Raw genomic sequence first — 18,116 nt, 5'->3', positions numbered from 1 at the left:
GAAAAGCAGAACACATTTACAATGGGTGTAAATAAGAGATGTACTTAAGAGGATGTTGGATATGGGCCTACAACTAGTGGAGCCACTGCCCCTTCATACTAGAGCCCTGAGTTTGATCCTGGCCTTGGATGGGGTCTGTATGTTCTCAATTGACAAATTTCAGATGGTAGGCTCAGATCGCAATTGCAGTTCCCTTTTTAAGAAAATGGAAGCGAGGACAGTGCGCCAATATGCAAGTATGAGTGAAACGCAGAGCTGTCAGACCCCCTCTCCCGACTATCCTGCTGGTGAATTACAGGCTCTGGAAATGAAAACTGAAAATCTGAGAGCACAATTGGTGTACCAGAGGAACATCAGTGCTGTAGCTTGATGATTTCACAATTTTATCTGCAAAGACAGGACAGCTGAATCTTTTAAACAGAGGAGGTGGAGTATGCTTTATAATTGGCTTATTGTGGTGCACAAATGTGGCAGTTCTGTCTCAACCCTGTTCACCTGACCTAGCGGTCAAATGTCATCCATTTTATTGGCCAGAGGAATTTTACACCATCCTCCCAGTGTATAGGCAGAGACTAAAGACAGCAGCAGTGGTGAGGACCAAGAGGCATGGTCAAGGGAAGTGGAGGAGTGCACACAAGACTGCTTTGAGTCAATGACCTGGACAATATTCAGGGATTCATTTCTGAGTCTGAATGAGTATGCTACAGTTGTCACCGACTTCATCAAAACCCGTGTGGATGAGTATGTGTGTCCTTGAGAACATACCAGACCTAGCCAAACTAAAAGCCATGGATGAACAAGGAGATTTATAGTCAGCCGTAGGCTAGATCTGTGGCATTCAAGACTGCTGATGCAGAAGTAAACAAGTCCAGGTATGATCTATGGAAGGCTATTTTAAGGGTGAAAAAACAATTCAATTCAAAAAAACCCAGCAACTACAATTCCTACCTAAGGGCCTAGTCCAACTGCAATTTGCCGATTACCACAAGAAGTCAACAGCAGATGCAATCTCACTGGCTCTCCGCTCTGTCTTGCATCTCCTGGACAGTAGTAATGCCTACATCAGACTGCAGTCTACTGATTACAGCTCGGTGTTCAACACAATCATACTGTCACAACCAGGGGTTGTTTCTAAATGATGAGGGTTTTATCAGTGTCACCTTGTTAGGTATGCAGTTTTCCTTGGATTGTTTACCTTCTAGTTGTTAGTCTTTGGACCAGCTCTGGGTTTTCACTTTGTGTTGCAAGTGTCTCATTTGATATCATGGAGATCATTAATCTCTCTTCGTATTTATCATTTTATTCAATTTGGGACAATTTAATTAGCACAGTATCTTCAATGACCCATGTTGTAGTTGTCTTTGGATTATTGCTTCATCTGGACACCTACATTTTCTGACTGTACATAGGGATTCAGGACCATTCTCCAGGGTGTATCTCAGGGGGACATGCCAACCCCTCTTTGCTCGGTCATTGTGGATCCTTGTCTGGCGAAACTCAGACTGAGTTCTTCTGTGTATTATGACTTATTTCAGTTCTTCAAGATTCAGTGTAGTTTGCCTGATCTCTTGTTAGTTTTGCTGGTTAATTTCTGTAGCAAATCTCTTGTTTTGTTTGAGTTGCCCAAGTCTTTGTGATTCCTGCACTTGAGTTCGCTAGGACCCTTTCCCTAATTCTAGTCAATAAGCTCCAAAACCAGGGCATCTGTACCTCCCCTTACAACTGGATCCTTGACTTCCTCAGCGAGTGACCACAGTCTGTGCAGATTGGAAAGAACATCTCACCCTCACTGACAATTAACATGGGAGTGCTTAGCCCACTCTTGCTGCAGAAAGTTGTAAACCCTGCCATAGATAACCATATAACAATTACAGCACAGAAACAGGCCACCTCGGCCCTTCTAGTCCGTGCCGAATGCTTACTCTCACCTAGTCCCACTGACCCGCACTCGGCCCATAACCCTCCGTTCCTTTCCTGTCCATATACCTATCCAATTTTACTTTAAATGACAATACCGAACCTGCCTCTACCACTTCTACTGGAAGCTCCTTCCACACAGCTATCACTCTGAGTAAAGAAATTCCCCCTCGTGTTGCCCTTAAATTTTTGCTCCCAACTCTCAACTCATGTCCTCTTGTTTGAATCTCAATGGAAAAACCCTATCCAGGTCAAATGCCGGCTCCATCATCTAGATTCCCCTGCATCAAGGCCACCTTCAAAAAGAGATGCCTCAAAAAAGTGACATCCATCAAGAAAAATTTGTATGAAACCTGGTTCACCTAATTGGCTGCTGTAACTTGCCCCTTAGTGAGGGTAAATGGTAAAAGAATTAAAAGGGAGAGTAACTTGTAAGTCTACAGGGAATTCGGAGGAGGGGAACTGAAACTGATCGAGCTGACATGAACTGAATTTGTCAAATGACCTACTTCAGAAGAAAGGCAGTGCAGTGCCACAGCTGGTGGAGCCTCTTGCCGTGCTGTTGCAGCAACTGGAGTTTGGTTCTGACCTCTGCGATGTTAGTGTGGAATTTGCATGCTCTGCTTGTGATTGTGTTGGTTTCATCCCACATCGTAAAGACGTGCAGGTTGGGAGGTTATGTAGCTGCTATAAGTTATCCCTGGAGATTGAAAATTCATTCCTGGGGGGGTGGGGGGGGGGGGAATTAGAATTGATCTGCCCTATTTTTGTTTCTCTACTTTGTATACATACTGGTAGACTTGCCCTTGTAAGTTTGTCCAACCAACCCCTCTGGGCCAGATATGCAGCATGGAAACAGGACATACGGCCCACCAATGGGAACTGAGAAGACTGCAGTCTTCAGATGTACAAGGAGTCATCCATGAGGGAAACTGTCATACTGATGCCTGATTTCAGAACTTTGCGAAACAGCCAATGAAATTTTAGGGCAGAGGAAATGTGACTGTGAAGACGCAGATCAAGACCAGATAATGTTCCTGGAGACATGAAAGACCACAGGTGCTGGAACCAGGAGCAACATGCAGTTCGCTGGAGGAAGTCAGCAGTTCAGGTAGCTTCTATGGAGGAAAATGGAATCTCTACTTTTTGGGTCAGGTGCCTTCACCTTGACCCAAGGTGTTCACACTGAACCCAGTGTGGTAAGTCAACAGAAAGAGAGTTGGGTTAAATTGGTTTTTCTCTGGTAGGCAATCAGTGGTGAGTGGAGTGCCACAGGGGTTGGTGCTGATCCCACACTGTTCACGATATAACAATTTGAAAAATGAGACTGAGTGTAGAATATCTAACTTTGCTGATTACTCTAAATTGAGTGGAAGTGCAAATTGTGCAGAGGACATTGAATCTGCAGTTAAATATTCTGTAGGCAGGTGAGTGGGCACCAGTCTGGCAGATGGAGTACAGTGTTGGGAAATATGAGGTCATCCACTTTGGAAGGAAAAATGGGTCAGGTTATTATTCAAATCGTGAAAGACTGTAGTGTTCAGCTGTGCAGGACTTGGGAGCGCTTGTACATGGATTTCAGAAGTTTGGTTTACAGGTGCAACAGGTTATCAAGCAGTCAAATGGAATATTGGCCTTCATTGCTGGAGGGATTGAATTTAAGAGCAGGGAGGTTATGCTTCAACTGCACAGGGACTGGTGGGCAGCAAGTAGAATATTATGTGCAGTTCTGGTCTTCTTGCTTGAAGAAAGATGTACCAGTTTTTGGATTGGTGCAGAAGTGGTTCACCAGGTTGATTCTAGAAATACGGGGGCAAACCTATGAGGTTGAGTTACTTAAGGCTTTGGTCACTGAAATTCAAATGAATGGGAGGGGATCTTGTCAAAACATAAAATTACGAAAGGGATAGATAAGATAGAGGCAGAAAAGTTGTTTCCACTTGCAAAGTGAGACTGGAACTAGGGGACATACCCTTGAGATTCAGCGGAATGAATTTTGGATGATGAGTGGAAACTTCTTTTCCCAGAGACAAGTGCATCTGTGAAATTCTCTGCCCAAGATAGTAGTAGAGGCTACTAGATACAGTTGGATAGATTTTTGGCATAGGAGTTGTGGTGAAAGGCAGGTTGGTGGAGCTGAGTCCATGTTGAGATCAGCCATGATCTTAATAAATGATAGGGTAGACTTGGCCAACCAGATGGTCTCAACTGTTCCTATTTCTTATGCTCCTTGGTGTTGGCAGAGGAGCAACTATTGAACTGAAACTCAAGCATAGCATCCTCACTCTTTTTAAAGCAGGGCTGTGGGATCTTTTACATTCATCTGAGAACAGCATCCCATCCCAAGTATGTCACCTATAGTAGTGCAGCATTCCCTCAGTACAGTAGGAGTGCCAGCCCATATACTGTACTCCATTCTCTGGAATGACACTTATCCGATGAAGTCACAAACTAAAGCCAGATAAAAAATAAAAGTGGTTTGAATTTAAGTGTCTAGAATTGCAATTTCTTCACAAGATTGAATCAGATAGTTAGTTAAAAGCAGCTGGGGTGAGGTGGATTTGTGAATCTGATTACTTACTACTTCATTTAAATTTCTTACACTTGCTCGGGTTGAAATCTCCAGCCCTCACGTGGTAGCACGGGCCTGCTTGCTCTCCAGTACTTCAGACACAGTGCTCTTTATAACACATGGGTGCGGTCACCAATAGTAGATGTTACAATTTTCATTCCGCATGGACTGGTTCAGGTACTTCCAGTGTGCGTATGTGAAGCCAGGATAGTTCTGTAGGTGCTTAGTGTGTACATGTGTTGTGTGGGTGTGCGCGCGTGCGCATATTGGAGCGGCACGGTAGTGTAACGTACTTTAGTCACAGCAGCTGGAGCTCAATTCCCGCTGCTGCCCTTAAGGAGTTTGTACGTTCCCCCCCACCCCCGTGGGTTTCCTCCCACAATCCAGAAACGAGGTGACTGGAAGGTTAATTGGTCATTGTAAATTGCCCTGTGAATAGGACTAGGCTTGTATCAGGGGATTACTGGGTGTGGCAGCTCAAAATCCTGGAAGGGCCTATTCTGCACTATATCTCAATAAATGAACACATTTATGTGCATGTGCCTGTCTATACTTGTGTAATATCCACATGAAGGTACACATGTACAAGTCACTGTGTATGCCCTTATTGTGTGAGCATCTGCATGCGCGTGCAAGTGTCTTGCACGAGTATTTTTGTGCTCCACATGTAATTCTGAAAGTGCACATCTGTGTTGGTGCACACACTTGTGTGCATGGCCTAATCTCCATCTGGGGCCTGAATCTCACTCCACGAAGCCGGTGGCAGATGGTGCAATATGAGGAATTCCCACACAGGCTTCTTACGCTGTGAGGAAATCCGTGTCCATTTCGGAGGAGCTGCTGAGATGAGTAAGATCCACAGAGACGGGCTGGAACGCCCACTGAGTGGAAAATGCTGTGGTGTTTCTCTGTTAGGTCAGGAGCCATATGCTGTTTAATTCACATGGAAATTTCCACCCAGTTAACACATGGCTTGTTTTAAAATATCATTCCAGAGATATAGAAATTGTGAGGAAGATTGGTGGGGAAAGCCTTTTTTTAAACACAACCGTTCCAAAGAAGTGGTGCATTGCTCTATTGAACTGTTGCAACAGCATTTGTATCAAAATCAGTAGCTTTCTAGGATAATACAGCTGGCAGAGATTGGCTTGGAACTAGAGTAACATTAAAATAGGCAGGAGCAATGTCATCCTCAAAGGAAAAAAAGTGTCCTCATGCATGACTCAAAACACAAGAAATCTTGTATACGAACTGGAAACGGTCAAAGCTCTAAAGTTCAACTTGGGAAATAGTTCAGCTAAACATTTGGTCACATTCTCTTTGCTTAAATGCTAGTTTGCAAGAGGCATATGAAGGATATCAGCCTGAGAACACTGAGTTGGTCATGCATGACAGATGACAATTGATTTGCTATGTATATCTGGATTGGAAACGCCCGGATTTAAGGTGGGGAAGTGCATGCCTGGTAATGATGTTAATGCTCGACATGGAGGCACAGGAGACCGTAGATGCTGGAATTAGAGCAATAAACGATCCATTGGAGGAACTCGGTGAGTAGAGTAGCATCTGTGTGAGGAACTGCTGATGCAGCTTTTGACCTGAAGCATCAAGCTCCTACACACACACACACATGACCTGATCCTGCAACGGAGTACTATATCTGTAGCTCCTTTTATCATTTCCAACTGTTTTTCATCTGATACTCCATCGTAGTTTAGCAGTGCTCAACAATTTATCCCAATCTTCCACTGAAGAGGGGCTAAGTAACATCACCTTTAAATGAAGCAATGGGTAAGGCTAAACTCAAAGAAAACAGGAATAGGTCATCAGGCCCCTCTTGCCTGCTCTATCATTCAAGATGATCACAGAAGATCTACCCCAGGCCTCATCTGTAATGTCATTGAGTTTTTCTTTTTGGATGAAGGAACACAGATAATTGACACGGGTACAGTAATGGATTTGTATTCATGGATTTAAGTAAAGCATCCAATAAGCTCCCACATGGTAGGCTGGCCCAGAAGATCAAGTCTTGTGGTGAGTTGGTATGTTGGATATGAAATTGGCTTGGTCACATGTGCAGGGGTGTTTCTCCGATTGGGGGCCAGTGCCCTGTAGTGTTCTGCAAGGATCAGTGCTGGAACCTCTGTAGTTTGTAATATATAACAATTTGGATGGAACTGTACGAGAGCAGAAGTCACAAACATTGTTGGAGTTGTGTGGCAAAGATTGCCAGATGACACAGTTGGAAATTGTGGATCCTTAATCCAGGGAAGCATGGAATTTTGGGAGAACAAACGAGTATATAGTAAATATATTTTTAATCAATCTGGAAAAATGTTAAGTGATACACTTCAGAAGATTGAACTTCAAGGCAAAGTGCAAGGTTAATGATAGGATTTTCAGCAATGTGAAGGAACAATGGGATCTTGTAGCTCAAGTTCATAATCTCTCGAAGTGGCACACAAGCTGATTGAGTAGTTAAGGAGGTGCATCATGTTCTAGAACTCATCAGTCAGAGGATTAAGTTCAAGGTGCTTGAGGTAATGTTGCTGCTTTGGAAAAAGTTGGGTCTAACTAGCTTCGAGCATTGGGCAGTTCAGGGTTACTCCATTATAGAAAGGATGGATGTGGAACAGGGGTTCCTGACCTCTTTTATGCCATGGAATAATAATATCATTAAACAAAGGGTCCATGGACCCCAGGTTGAGAGCACTGTGGAAACCTTAAAAGGGTGCAGTTGATTACAGAATGATTACCAAGACTACAGAATATATCCTGAGGAAAGGTTGAGCAAGGTAGGGCTTTTCTCTTTAGAGCAAAGCAGGATGAGAGGCAAATTCAGAGACATGAGATTAAGAAACATAAATAGATTGGACAGTCAACACCTTTATCCTAGGGTGGCAATGGCTGATATCCAGGGAGGTGGGTGCCTGGAATGCAGTGCCAAGGGGTGGTGGCCAAGGCTGTGATAACCACAAGGACATTGAAGACCATCTTGGATAGGCATATGGTTGTAAGAAAAATAGAGGGCTGTGTATGAAAGGTTAGATTAATTGTGGAGGTTCATATTGGTTGGGACAACACTGGGGGTCAAAAGACATGTACTGTTCTGGAGTGGTAAAAGTGGAATTCATGTTTACCTTCATGAAAGCATTGAGTATAGAAGCTGAGAAGTCCTGTTGTAGCTGTGTATAACTTTGGTTTTTGGAGTTTTGTTGGCAGTTCTGCTTGCTTACATTACAGGAAGGATGTGGAGGCTTTGGAGAAGGTGCAGACAGATTATCAATGTTTCCTGGACTGGAGAGTATAGATATAAACAGGTTGGACAAACTCAGATTGCTTTTGTTGGACTGGAGAGTGAAATAACCTTTATAAAATTGTCCTAGCTCAGATTAGGGAGGAAATTAGTTTGCAGGAAGAAATATTTACTCAATAGACAGACACGGGGAGCAGGAAAGCAAACCTCAGTGACAGTAGTGAGCACTTTGTTCCAGTTACATTTGGCACCATCATACCTGGTGGTGGAGGAAGGGAGAAGGAAGTACTCCATCCTCACACCTCTGCTAATTCTGGAGACCTAAGACCTGAATGGACTTCCATGGCCCAACATCACATGGACACCAATACTTGCAGAGATGATCAGATAGAAGTTAAACAGACACTCTCCAATTACCCACTGATGAAAATTTAATGTACAAAGGAAATCTGTTACATTTGATCCAGTCCCAACATTCACTATGTCTCCAGTGTACAGCCATAACTTTCTTTAATGAGGGGGCACAAGTTGCTTGCACACCCCACACACTTGATGTACATGCCCCAAGTGACTTGTAACCATAGGGCAGTTACAGAGGAGCTATGGAACTTGTGTGGACTAGGCAGCACAGCAGGTCACATCAAGTTGGGTTCGGTCCTGATCTTTGATGCTGTGTGGAGTTTGCACATCCTTCCTGTGGTTGCATGGATTATTCCCAGGTGGTCTTTTCTTCCCTAAAGACAGACTGGCAGATTAATTAGCTACTGTAAATTACCCCTCGTGAAGATGGCTTGTAGGTGGATCAGAATGGTGTTAATGGGAACAGGTTACAGGAGGAAAGACAGTTGAATGCTCTAAGAGGCAGGATAAACACAAGACTCGCTCAGGTGTAATACCGTAACTGTCCCTGCACAACATTCGTTAAAGATCTTTCCTCCTCCTCCTATTGATAATTACCTAATCTGTTCATGTGTTCATACTACTTTTTCATCATTGACAGTTTTGCATGTGACTGTTCTGATTGTTGATTACACTATTGTGTTGGGGGCTACTGTATTGCTTGTTATGGTATTGTTCTATGTTTTATGCTTGGCACCAAACCACAATCAATTCTGATGTTTCACATACAGGGGATTGTGAACAGGGTCAATGGCCTCTGTCAGGAAAGTATAATTGTACTGTATATGGCAGGAGTTCCTGACCTTTTTTATGCCATGTACCCCACCAGTAACTGAGGGGGCTATGGACCCCAGATTGGGAACCCCTGCATGTGGAGTTTGCATAATACCAGGAAGTTTACTAGATGTGCATTTCAAAGACTGGGTTAGTCTTACTTGTGACCTTTGACTCAGTTCTAGTAATCCAGACCTTGGGTGCTATGTGGAGTGTGCACTCTCTCCTGGGTTGGCAGCTGAATTGTCCCTAAATTGGCCCTAGATAGTAGCAAAATCCATGGGCTGTTCACAAGAATGGGGGAGAATAAAAAAAACTCCGTGCGAATGGATGTTGGGTTGGCACAGACTTGGTGTGCTGAGGGGCTCTGTTTCCATGCTGTATTGATGAAAAATCTGCAGCAAGGTGCAAAAGGTCAGAAGAAAGAAAATTAACCACTGGAATGGATGATGGAAAATTTAAAGCCCTAGGATCGGTGTTGAAGTGACGAAGACTAGGGGTACAAGAGCAATTTGCAATACAGGTATTCCAATTTGAGGGTAGTGGGATTACAGAGTAAGAGCAGCTCACTCAGCAAACGAAAGGACCCTCCTCTCTACAAACACATTCTCAGGCTACACAATCTCTGCATCATCTGCCATCAAATGGCCGTCTACCACCAATGCTGAAGCTCTATCCCTGGATCCTGAACATCTCTTCCCTAATCTCAGCCTCCCATCGCCCTGTCTATACTCCCATCACTATCTCCACCACGACGTGCCCAATGTGGCAATCTACATATGTGGTCCGCATGATCTTAGTGAACTACACACTGTGAGACACAACTGTGACTCTGCCATTCCCTTTCTGCCACCTCCGCGCCCCCCTCCCCCACTGCTGTCTAAACTTTAGACTTGCCCTTTCCCATCTTTCAATCACTGGCCTTCACCAGTCAGGGCAGAGTACAGAGTTGGGGGGTAATGGTATAGTTGCACGCACGATGCATTTAGACCATAAGATATTAACAGTAGAACTAGGCCATTTGGCCCATCAAGTCTGCTCCGCCATTTCATCAGGGCTGACCCAGCCCCAATCTCCTGCCTTTTCCCCATATCCCTTCATACCCTGACCAATTAAGAATCTATCAACCACTGCCTTAAATATACACAAGGACTTAGCCTGCACAGCTCCCTGTGGCAAAGAATTCCACTCTTTCACCACTCTGGCAAAAGAAATTCCTCCATCTTTGTTCTAAAAAGACAGCCCTCTATTCTGAGGGGTCCTCTCCCACCAAAGGAAACATCCTCTCTGCATCCACTCTATCAAGGCCCTTCACCATTCGATAGAAGAACGAGGGGTGACCTCATCGAAATCTGAGTTCAAATGAATCCAGATCCAGGTCCAGAGCCATCAAACGCTCTTCAAATGACAAGCCATTCAATCCTGGAATCATTTTTGTGAACCTCCTTGAACTCTCTAGTTTTAGCAAATCCTTTGAACGATAAGGGCCTGAAAACTGCACCCAATGCTCAGTGTGGCCGCAGCAGTGCTTTATAAAGTCTCAACATTACATCCTTGCTTTTATATTCTAGTCCTTTTGAAATGAATGCTAACATTGCATTTACCTTCCTCACCTTTGACTCAACCTGCATATTAACCTTTAGGGGAGTCCTTGTGCAGGATTCCAAGGCCCTTTGCACCTCATTATTTTGTATTTTCTCTCCATTTAGAAAATCATCAACCCTTTCATCTACCAAAGTGCATGACCATACTCTCCCTGACACTATTGTATGCCATCTGCTACTACTTTACCCATTCTCCTAATCCATCAGTCCTTCTGTAGCTTCTCCACTTCCTCAGACTACCTGCCCCTCCAGCTATCTTCATATTGTCTGTGAACTCTGCAACAAAGCCATCAATTCCATCATCCAGGTCACTGACACATAATGCAAAAAGAATTGGTGTATCATGTTTGGTATTGGTCATTTTGCTATAAGACGGGTGTGAGTAAACTGTCAAAGAATGCAGAATGATCCAGGATGTTGCCAGGACTAAAGGGATCGAGTTATCAAGATGGGATTGAACTGTCGAGAGGTTGGACGGGCTGGGACTTAATTCATTGGAGTGGAGGAGAATGAGGGCATCAGGAACATGGATAGTGTGACAGCACAGTCTGAGCTGCGCCTGCAGTGATAAAACACACAGCAAGATCCCATGAAGGATGACTGAAGGGCAGCAGAGCAGCACAGCTCTCGCATTCAATCCTGACCAGTTTCCTCTAATCAGGCTTGGGCTGGCAGTTTAACGAGCGGCTGTTAATTATCCCAGAGAGCACGGATCAGAGATGGGTGGCAAATGGGAATCTGTCTTGGACTAAAGGGGCAGATTCTACACTTGATGGATGAATTCACCCCCAGCAGAGAGTCGCATCACCACAGGGAAGGGCAGCAGGTTCCAGACCATGAAACTGGGGCTTGAATCCAGATGTCTGCCCAGATGACACCATTGTGTGTGTGTGTGTGTGTGAGGTGAGTGGATGGGATGGCAGAGGTTTAGTTGGGAACCTTCGAGTCCTTGGCCCCACGGTAGAAGTCCCCACCCTGTCCACCTGTCTTGCTGAGCAGCTTCACCTCCTCCACCACAATGTTGTGCGTGACGGCCTTGCACATGTCGTAGAGGGTGAGGGCAGCCAAGGCAGCTGCCACCAGGGCCTCCATCTCCACCCCAGTCTTGCCATGGGACGCACAGGTCGCTGTGACGACAGCGGCCGACCGGGCTGGGTCCAGCTCCAGGGAGACCTGGATTCTGTGCAGTGGCACGGCATGGCACAGGGGCACCAGCTGGCTGGTCATCTTGGCTGCACAGATACCAGCCAGCTGGGCGGTGACCAAGGCGTCTCCCTTCCGCAGCTGGTTGTCCCGCACGAGGTTGAAGGCCTGTTCCCCCAACCGCACCGTGGCCTGGGCCACTGCCTCCCGCTGAGAGTCCGGCTTCCCACCCACATCCACCATGGCTGCCCTGCCCCGCTCATCCACGTGCGTCAGCCGCTCAGGACTTCGGCCGGCCTCCTTGCTGCTGCCAGGGCTCGCTGGCTGTTCTTGCTGGGCCGGGGTGTCGGCGTTCCTCCCCCCACTCTGCGTGCTGTGGGCCCGTAAGCTCTGGTTGAGTGCCCATCTATCTCTACTGGCCAGAGGCAGCAGGACCCCCTTGTATGAGAGCCAGGTGTTCCGAAGCCTCCTTCCCTCTGGGGCAGTGGGTGGGCTCTTCAGCAGCTGTTGGGTCATCGCAGAAGTAGAAGGATCACTTTCTGCTAGGAGAGAAAGAGAGGAGAGTAAAACACTGACCGGTGGTGCACAGGGACCTTCTGACCCGGCTTCAAAATTCTAACACCGGCCCTGTGGACCGCAATCAGCTCCGCCCAGGAAATCACCCATCACACCACTTAAATCGCCAAGGTGGTCATCTAGATCAAATGAGGGAAGTGGGCCAAGGAATAGCAGATGAAATTCAATTTGGCCAAGTGTGAGGTGTTTCATTTTGGAGGGTTAATCCAGGGCAGGACTTCCACAGTAAATGCTAGGGCCCTGGAGAATGTTGAGGACTGGAGAGAGCCAGAGCTACAAATAAATTATTCCCTGACACAGTAGACAGCAGTGTGAAGGTGGCATTTGGCCCACTTGGTCTTTCATTGATTCTGTCATGGTAATTTTTCTACAGGTTTATTGAGTTTGCCCACAAGGAAATGAATCTCAGTTGTATATGCTGACCTATCTGTACCTTAATAAATTTACTTTGAACATGCCTTTTTCAGTCAGGTCACTGAGTACAAATGTTGGAATGCCGTGTTACAACTATAGAAGTTACTGCTGAGGCTACAGTTGGAGTATTGTACACTGTTTTTGTTATGTTTTGTAACTTCAGAACATCAAATTCATTCAAAGGAAAACCCGGGAGTCTGAAATGCAGGTCTAACTTCAAGTTTACTTTGAATGACACACACACATATCACTTGGCAGTGTGATCATGTATGCAATTCTCATTTATACATATAACCCATAATGAATTAATTTAAAATAACACGAATGCTTAATCAAACAATATACTAACAAAATTACTCAAATGTTACTAAAATAACAGTTTTGGTTGCCTAGACACAGGAAGATTGCCCTTTAAGTTGGAAAAGGTGCAGCATAGATAAACGAGGATGTTACCAAGAGTAGAGGGGTTGAGTTACAAGATGCTGGGACTATTATTGTTTTCCTGCCTGGAGTGTAGGAGGCCAAGGGGTAGGTTTATAGTGTTCTGTAAATTTATGAGGAGCCTAGATGAAAAGCCAGTTATTTTGCCAGTCCAGACAGCATGGGTTTAAAGTGAATGAGGAAATATTTAAAAGGAAGCTGAGGGACAACTTTTTGCACTGAAGGGCGTGGGTATATGGAGTGAGCTGCCAGAGGAAGTAGTGCAGATAGGCAGAATTATCATTCTTCTGAACCCCCTGGGGGTCCTCGGTGCTCCTCTTTTCTCCCACATCCCAAAAGGCTGGTTGGTTATACAGCCACAGAACACTGGAACTCCCTGCTTCCCAAGGTAGCAGCCACCTTCCCACACCTCATGGAACACCTGAGGACCGTAAAACATTTCACCCTCCCACTGTCACCAAGTGAATAGTCCACAGCCCTGGGGCAGCACTCCTCAGTCACCATGGATAATGTTACCATCAACTGAGGAGACAGGATGGCCTGCGGAGCCCCTCACCGTGGGACCCATGGGCAGAAACGAGAGCAAAAGCCAAACAAACTGTTAAAAGAAAATTAAAAAGCCAATCGTACGTACTGCTGCGTCACCCACCAATCAGGATCATGGGCCTGTTCTTCATCTGTGATAAGTTCAACATTCCTGCAATGGATCAAGCGGGTCAGTGGATTGAAGTGGCTACCTTCCGGCACTAGATCTGAAAACTCACTACCCACGAGCTCTGTTTCCCCGGAGTGCAAGAAACTGAGGGTGGACCTTTGACCATGTGTAACATCACAAGAGGCACAGATAATGTAAACAAGCACACAGTCTTATTTCCCCCAGGGCTCAGGAAACCTGAAACTAGGTTTAAAATGAAGGGGGAAGATTTAAAAGATACCACAGGGGCAACCTGAAGGCAGTGTACAGTACATATATGAACGAGCTGCCACGAGGCAGGTACATCTGTAATATTTTCACAGGTATGAGGATGGGAAAGGTTTAGAGGGATGTGGTCTAAATGCAGGCAAAAGGGTAGTTTAGGCAACTTCATCAGCACAGATGAGACGGGCTGAAGGGTCTCAATCTAAAGTTCAGGTGAAAGGTTGCAACCTAACACTGACTGCTTGTTAAATTCAATAGACTCTGTGTATTCCAGCCTCTTCTGATGCAACATAATTCTTGGATCCTATGAGCTCTATGCGGTGTGAAGGGACCTGGCTCACTAAGTTCTTCCAGCAGATTGCTTATTCCTCCAGATTCCAGCATCAGAAGTCTCTTGTGATTCCAACCGTATTTGTGCTTGAACTGCAACTTGGTTAGGCCACAAATGAAATACAGCGTGCACATCTGGTCACCAATTTACAGGAAGGCAGTAATGGCACTGGAAGGAGCATAGAAGATTCACCAGGATGTTGTCTAAGATGGAGTGTTTCAGTTAAGAGGGACTGAATAGCCTGAATTCGCAGAAATTGAAGGGATACGGATCCTGTGACATGGCTTGCTCCTGTGCTGTGCTCAATTAGTTAATTCTTTACAAGTCCATGCTTATGGATGTTAAGCGTTGGAGAAATGGGACCCTTGACTGTGTATCTGAATTCCCTTGTGCCTGCTCATTCGTTTCGAAAACCATAACCTCCAAACAACCTTCCTGACCGTCCCTTGTAGGGCTTTTCTCCAATTGGTTCCAACCATCCCTCTACACTCATGGCTGTACCAAGCTCCCTCCTTCAAATTGTTACACAGCTGGTGAAAGATTGCACCAAACCTTTCACCCAGGATGCTTCAGGTACAAAGCACACTTCCTAAAGAGATCTGCCTCATGCCTGTGGTCACTGACCTCCCTCACCCTGCTGACTTTGACCTCCCTCGTAGAAGTCCCACCCTCCTGACCCTGCTGACGGTCTTTCCATCTGCCCCACATCCTCAGGCCGCCTCGCCACAAACACCAGTAGTAACCTTACCTGCGTGCTGCTTTTTCTTCCTGCTCAGTGCGGCTCTGACGATCTCGAGCATCTCTGCTTCCGTGGCTCCGGAGCGCAACACGTCCCGCAGGGATACCTCGGAGTTTCCGAAGAGGCAGACCTGCACATCCAAGCACAAATGAGATGGTGTGACTACTCGCCATTCCAGAGAAGCAAGCCCGAAGTTGGATGCTCCATAAATCCCTGGGGCTAGCAAATGAGTGAAGTTAAAAGCAAGGGAATCTGGGAGCATTCTAGGCCCCCAAACAGCTCAAAGCATAGGAAAACAAATCTAGCCTCACCTGTCACTCATAACTGAGCACTCCAACTTAGTGAACCTCCTCTTCAACACAGATACATCATTCCTACATTGCAGAGGTTCTTAAAGCTGGCTTCACAGACCTTGGGAGTCCGTGAACTTGGATGGGGAAGAATTTACATCTTCATTTTCACTAACCTCTAACTGAAGTTTAGTATTTCCTTCAAATGATGAATGTAGGCAACAGACCACAGTCTAGCAGTAGCTGTGACTTTGTCAGCAATCGAAATCACAGATATTTTCATATCATAATTGTTACAAATATCCCATAATATAATTTACTCATCTCTAATTCAAATTAAGGTAGTTATTGAATGCATTAATAAAGCACATATTACTATAATCACAAATTTGCTTTGTTTACATTTTGATAGCTGTATTTCAATATAATGTTTCTTCTGCAATGCTAGGTATTTTATGTTATGTATTTAAATACATTATTCTGAGAAGGGGTTTGTAGGCTTCACCAGACTGCCAAAGGGGTCTGTGGCATGAGAAACAAGTTTAAGAACCCTTTCTATAACGTGAATACTGAATGGGCAGGGCAGGCTTGAGCACAGCTGAGCGGTTTACTCCAATTCCTATTTCCTTGTGTGTTCTGAATCCACTGGTGAACCAGAAGGATTTTTAGGATGGGCTGTACCTGGTTTAGTGGTGCCTCCACAACCACCTCTATTCCTGGGCATTAACATATTGGATAATCTTTCTGCGCCCAGCACATGGATGCAATCATAAGAAAGTAAAGATGTTGAATGCTTTCTTCAGGAGGTTCGGCTTCTCAACAAACAGTAATAAACTTGTACAGAAGTACAGTTGAAGTATCCCGATGAGCTGAATCATAGTCTGGTACAGCAATTCAATTCAAATGCACAGGAACGCAAGAAGTAAACCAGATAATTACAGGCCGGTGAGCCTGACATCAGTAGTAGGTAAACTATCGGAAGGTGTTCTGAGAGATCGGATGTACAAGTATTTGGACAGCCAAGGGCTGATTAAGGATAGTCAGCATGGCTTTGTGCGTGGTAGATCGCGTTTAACAAATCTTGTAGAGTTTTTCGAGGAGGTTACCATGAAAGTAGATGAAAGAAAGGCAGTGGATGTTGTCTACATGGACTTTTAGTAAGGCCTTTGACAAGTTCCCACATGGGAGGTTAGTTCAGAAGGTTCAGACACCTAGGTATCCATGGAGCAGTTGTAAACTGGATTGGAAATCGGCTCTGTGGGAGAAGACAGTGGTAGTGGATGATTGCTTCTCAGACTGGAGGCCTGTGACTAGTGGTGTGCCGCAAGGATCTGTGCTGGGACCATTGTTGTTTGTTGTCTATATCAATGAGCTAGATGATGATGTGGTAAATTGGATCAGCAAGTTTGATGATGACACTAAGATTGGAGGTGTTGTGGACATTGAGGAAGGCTTTTGAAGCTTGCAGAGGGATCTGGACCAACTGGTAAAATGGGCCAGAAAATGGCAGATGGAATTTAATGCAGACAAGTGTGAGGTGTTGCATTTTGGAAGGACAAATCAAGATAGGACATACACAGTAAATGGTAGGGCACTGAGGAGTGTGGAGGAACACAGGGATCTGGGAGTTCAGATACATAATTCCCTGAAAGTGGCGTCACAGGTAGACAGGGTTGTAAAGGAGGCTTTTGGCATCCTGGCATTCATAAATGAAAGTACTGAGTACAGGAGTTGGGATGTTATGGTGAGGTTGTATGACATTGGTGAGGCAAAATTTGGAGTATTGTGTACAGTTCTGGTCACCTAACTTTCGGAAGGATATCAGTAAGATTGAAAGAGTGTAGAGAAGATTTACTAGGATGTTGCCGGGTCTTCAGGAGTTGAGTTACAGGGAAAGATTGAACAGGTTAGGACTTTATTCCTTGGAGCGTAGAAGAATGAGGGGGGATATGATAGAGGTTCACAAAATTATGAGGGGTATAGACAGAGTAAATGCGAGTAGGCTCTTTCCACTTAGATTAGGAGAGATAAATATGAGAGGACATGGCTTTACGGTGAAAGGGGAATGGTTTGGGGGGGGAACAACTTCACTCAGAGTGGTGGGAGTGTGGAACGAGCTGCCATCTGACGTGGTAAATGCAGGCTCCCTCTTAAGAATAAATTGGATAGTTACATGGAAGAGGTCTGGAGGGTTATGGACTGGGTGCAGGTCAATGGGACTAGTGGAATAAAGTTTCAGCACAGACTAGAAGGGCTGAATGGCCTGTTTTCTGTGCTGTAGTGTTCTACGGTTCTAAGTTGCAAGAGCAGTGGACTCAGCCCAACACATCATGGGCACATCTGTCCTCACCATTAGTATTTACAGGAGACATTTAACAGGTGGGGGGGGGGGTGCTGGTACACATGCTCTTGCTTAGATCAATGGTGTAGAGATTGAGCGTTGAGAGCTTCAGGTTCCTAGGAGTGAACATCACACACAGTTCTGGTCCGAACACATGGTCAAGAATGCTCATCAGTACCTCTACTTCCTCAGATTTAGCATGACCTTGTCGAGCCTTACCAACTTTTAAACAATGCACCTCAGAAAGAATCCTATCTGGATGCATCAGTTTGACATGAATACTGCTCTGCCCTGACTGTAGAGTTGTGTACAGAGCCCAGGAAACTGACACCAGCCTTCCATCTTCATCTATATTGCTCACTGTTCCCTTAAGGCAACAAGCATTATCAAAGGCCTCACC

General features: G+C 45.2%; 1 protein-coding gene across 7 annotated transcripts in view; it reads right to left on the bottom strand.

The window, feature by feature from the left end:
- Nucleotides 1–8,158: 8,158 nt before the first annotated feature.
- Nucleotides 8,159–18,116, bottom strand: part of mocs1 (molybdenum cofactor synthesis 1) — an 84,001-nt gene continuing 74,043 nt past the window's right edge. For 2 of the 7 annotated variants that reach the window (XM_073056041.1, XM_073056046.1), the window contains exons 9-11: nucleotides 15,095–15,215; nucleotides 13,746–13,793; nucleotides 8,159–12,207 (exon numbers count right to left, since the gene is read on the bottom strand). In XM_073056041.1, the coding sequence (XP_072912142.1) occupies nucleotides 11,450–12,207; nucleotides 13,746–13,793; nucleotides 15,095–15,215 (927 nt within the window). In that variant the 3' untranslated portion in view covers nucleotides 8,159–11,449. Of the gene's footprint in view, nucleotides 12,208–13,730; nucleotides 13,794–15,094; nucleotides 15,216–18,116 lie in introns of all 7 variants that reach the window. The other 5 variants (XM_073056042.1, XM_073056047.1, XM_073056048.1 and 2 more) reach the window with 5 other exon arrangements.

This window comes from Hemitrygon akajei, chromosome 9 (assembly GCF_048418815.1).
Source record: "Hemitrygon akajei chromosome 9, sHemAka1.3, whole genome shotgun sequence".
NCBI lineage: Eukaryota > Metazoa > Chordata > Chondrichthyes > Myliobatiformes > Dasyatidae > Hemitrygon > Hemitrygon akajei.
Note: the sequence above shows the minus strand (reverse complement) of the source record. Positions and strands in the feature narration are given on the sequence as shown.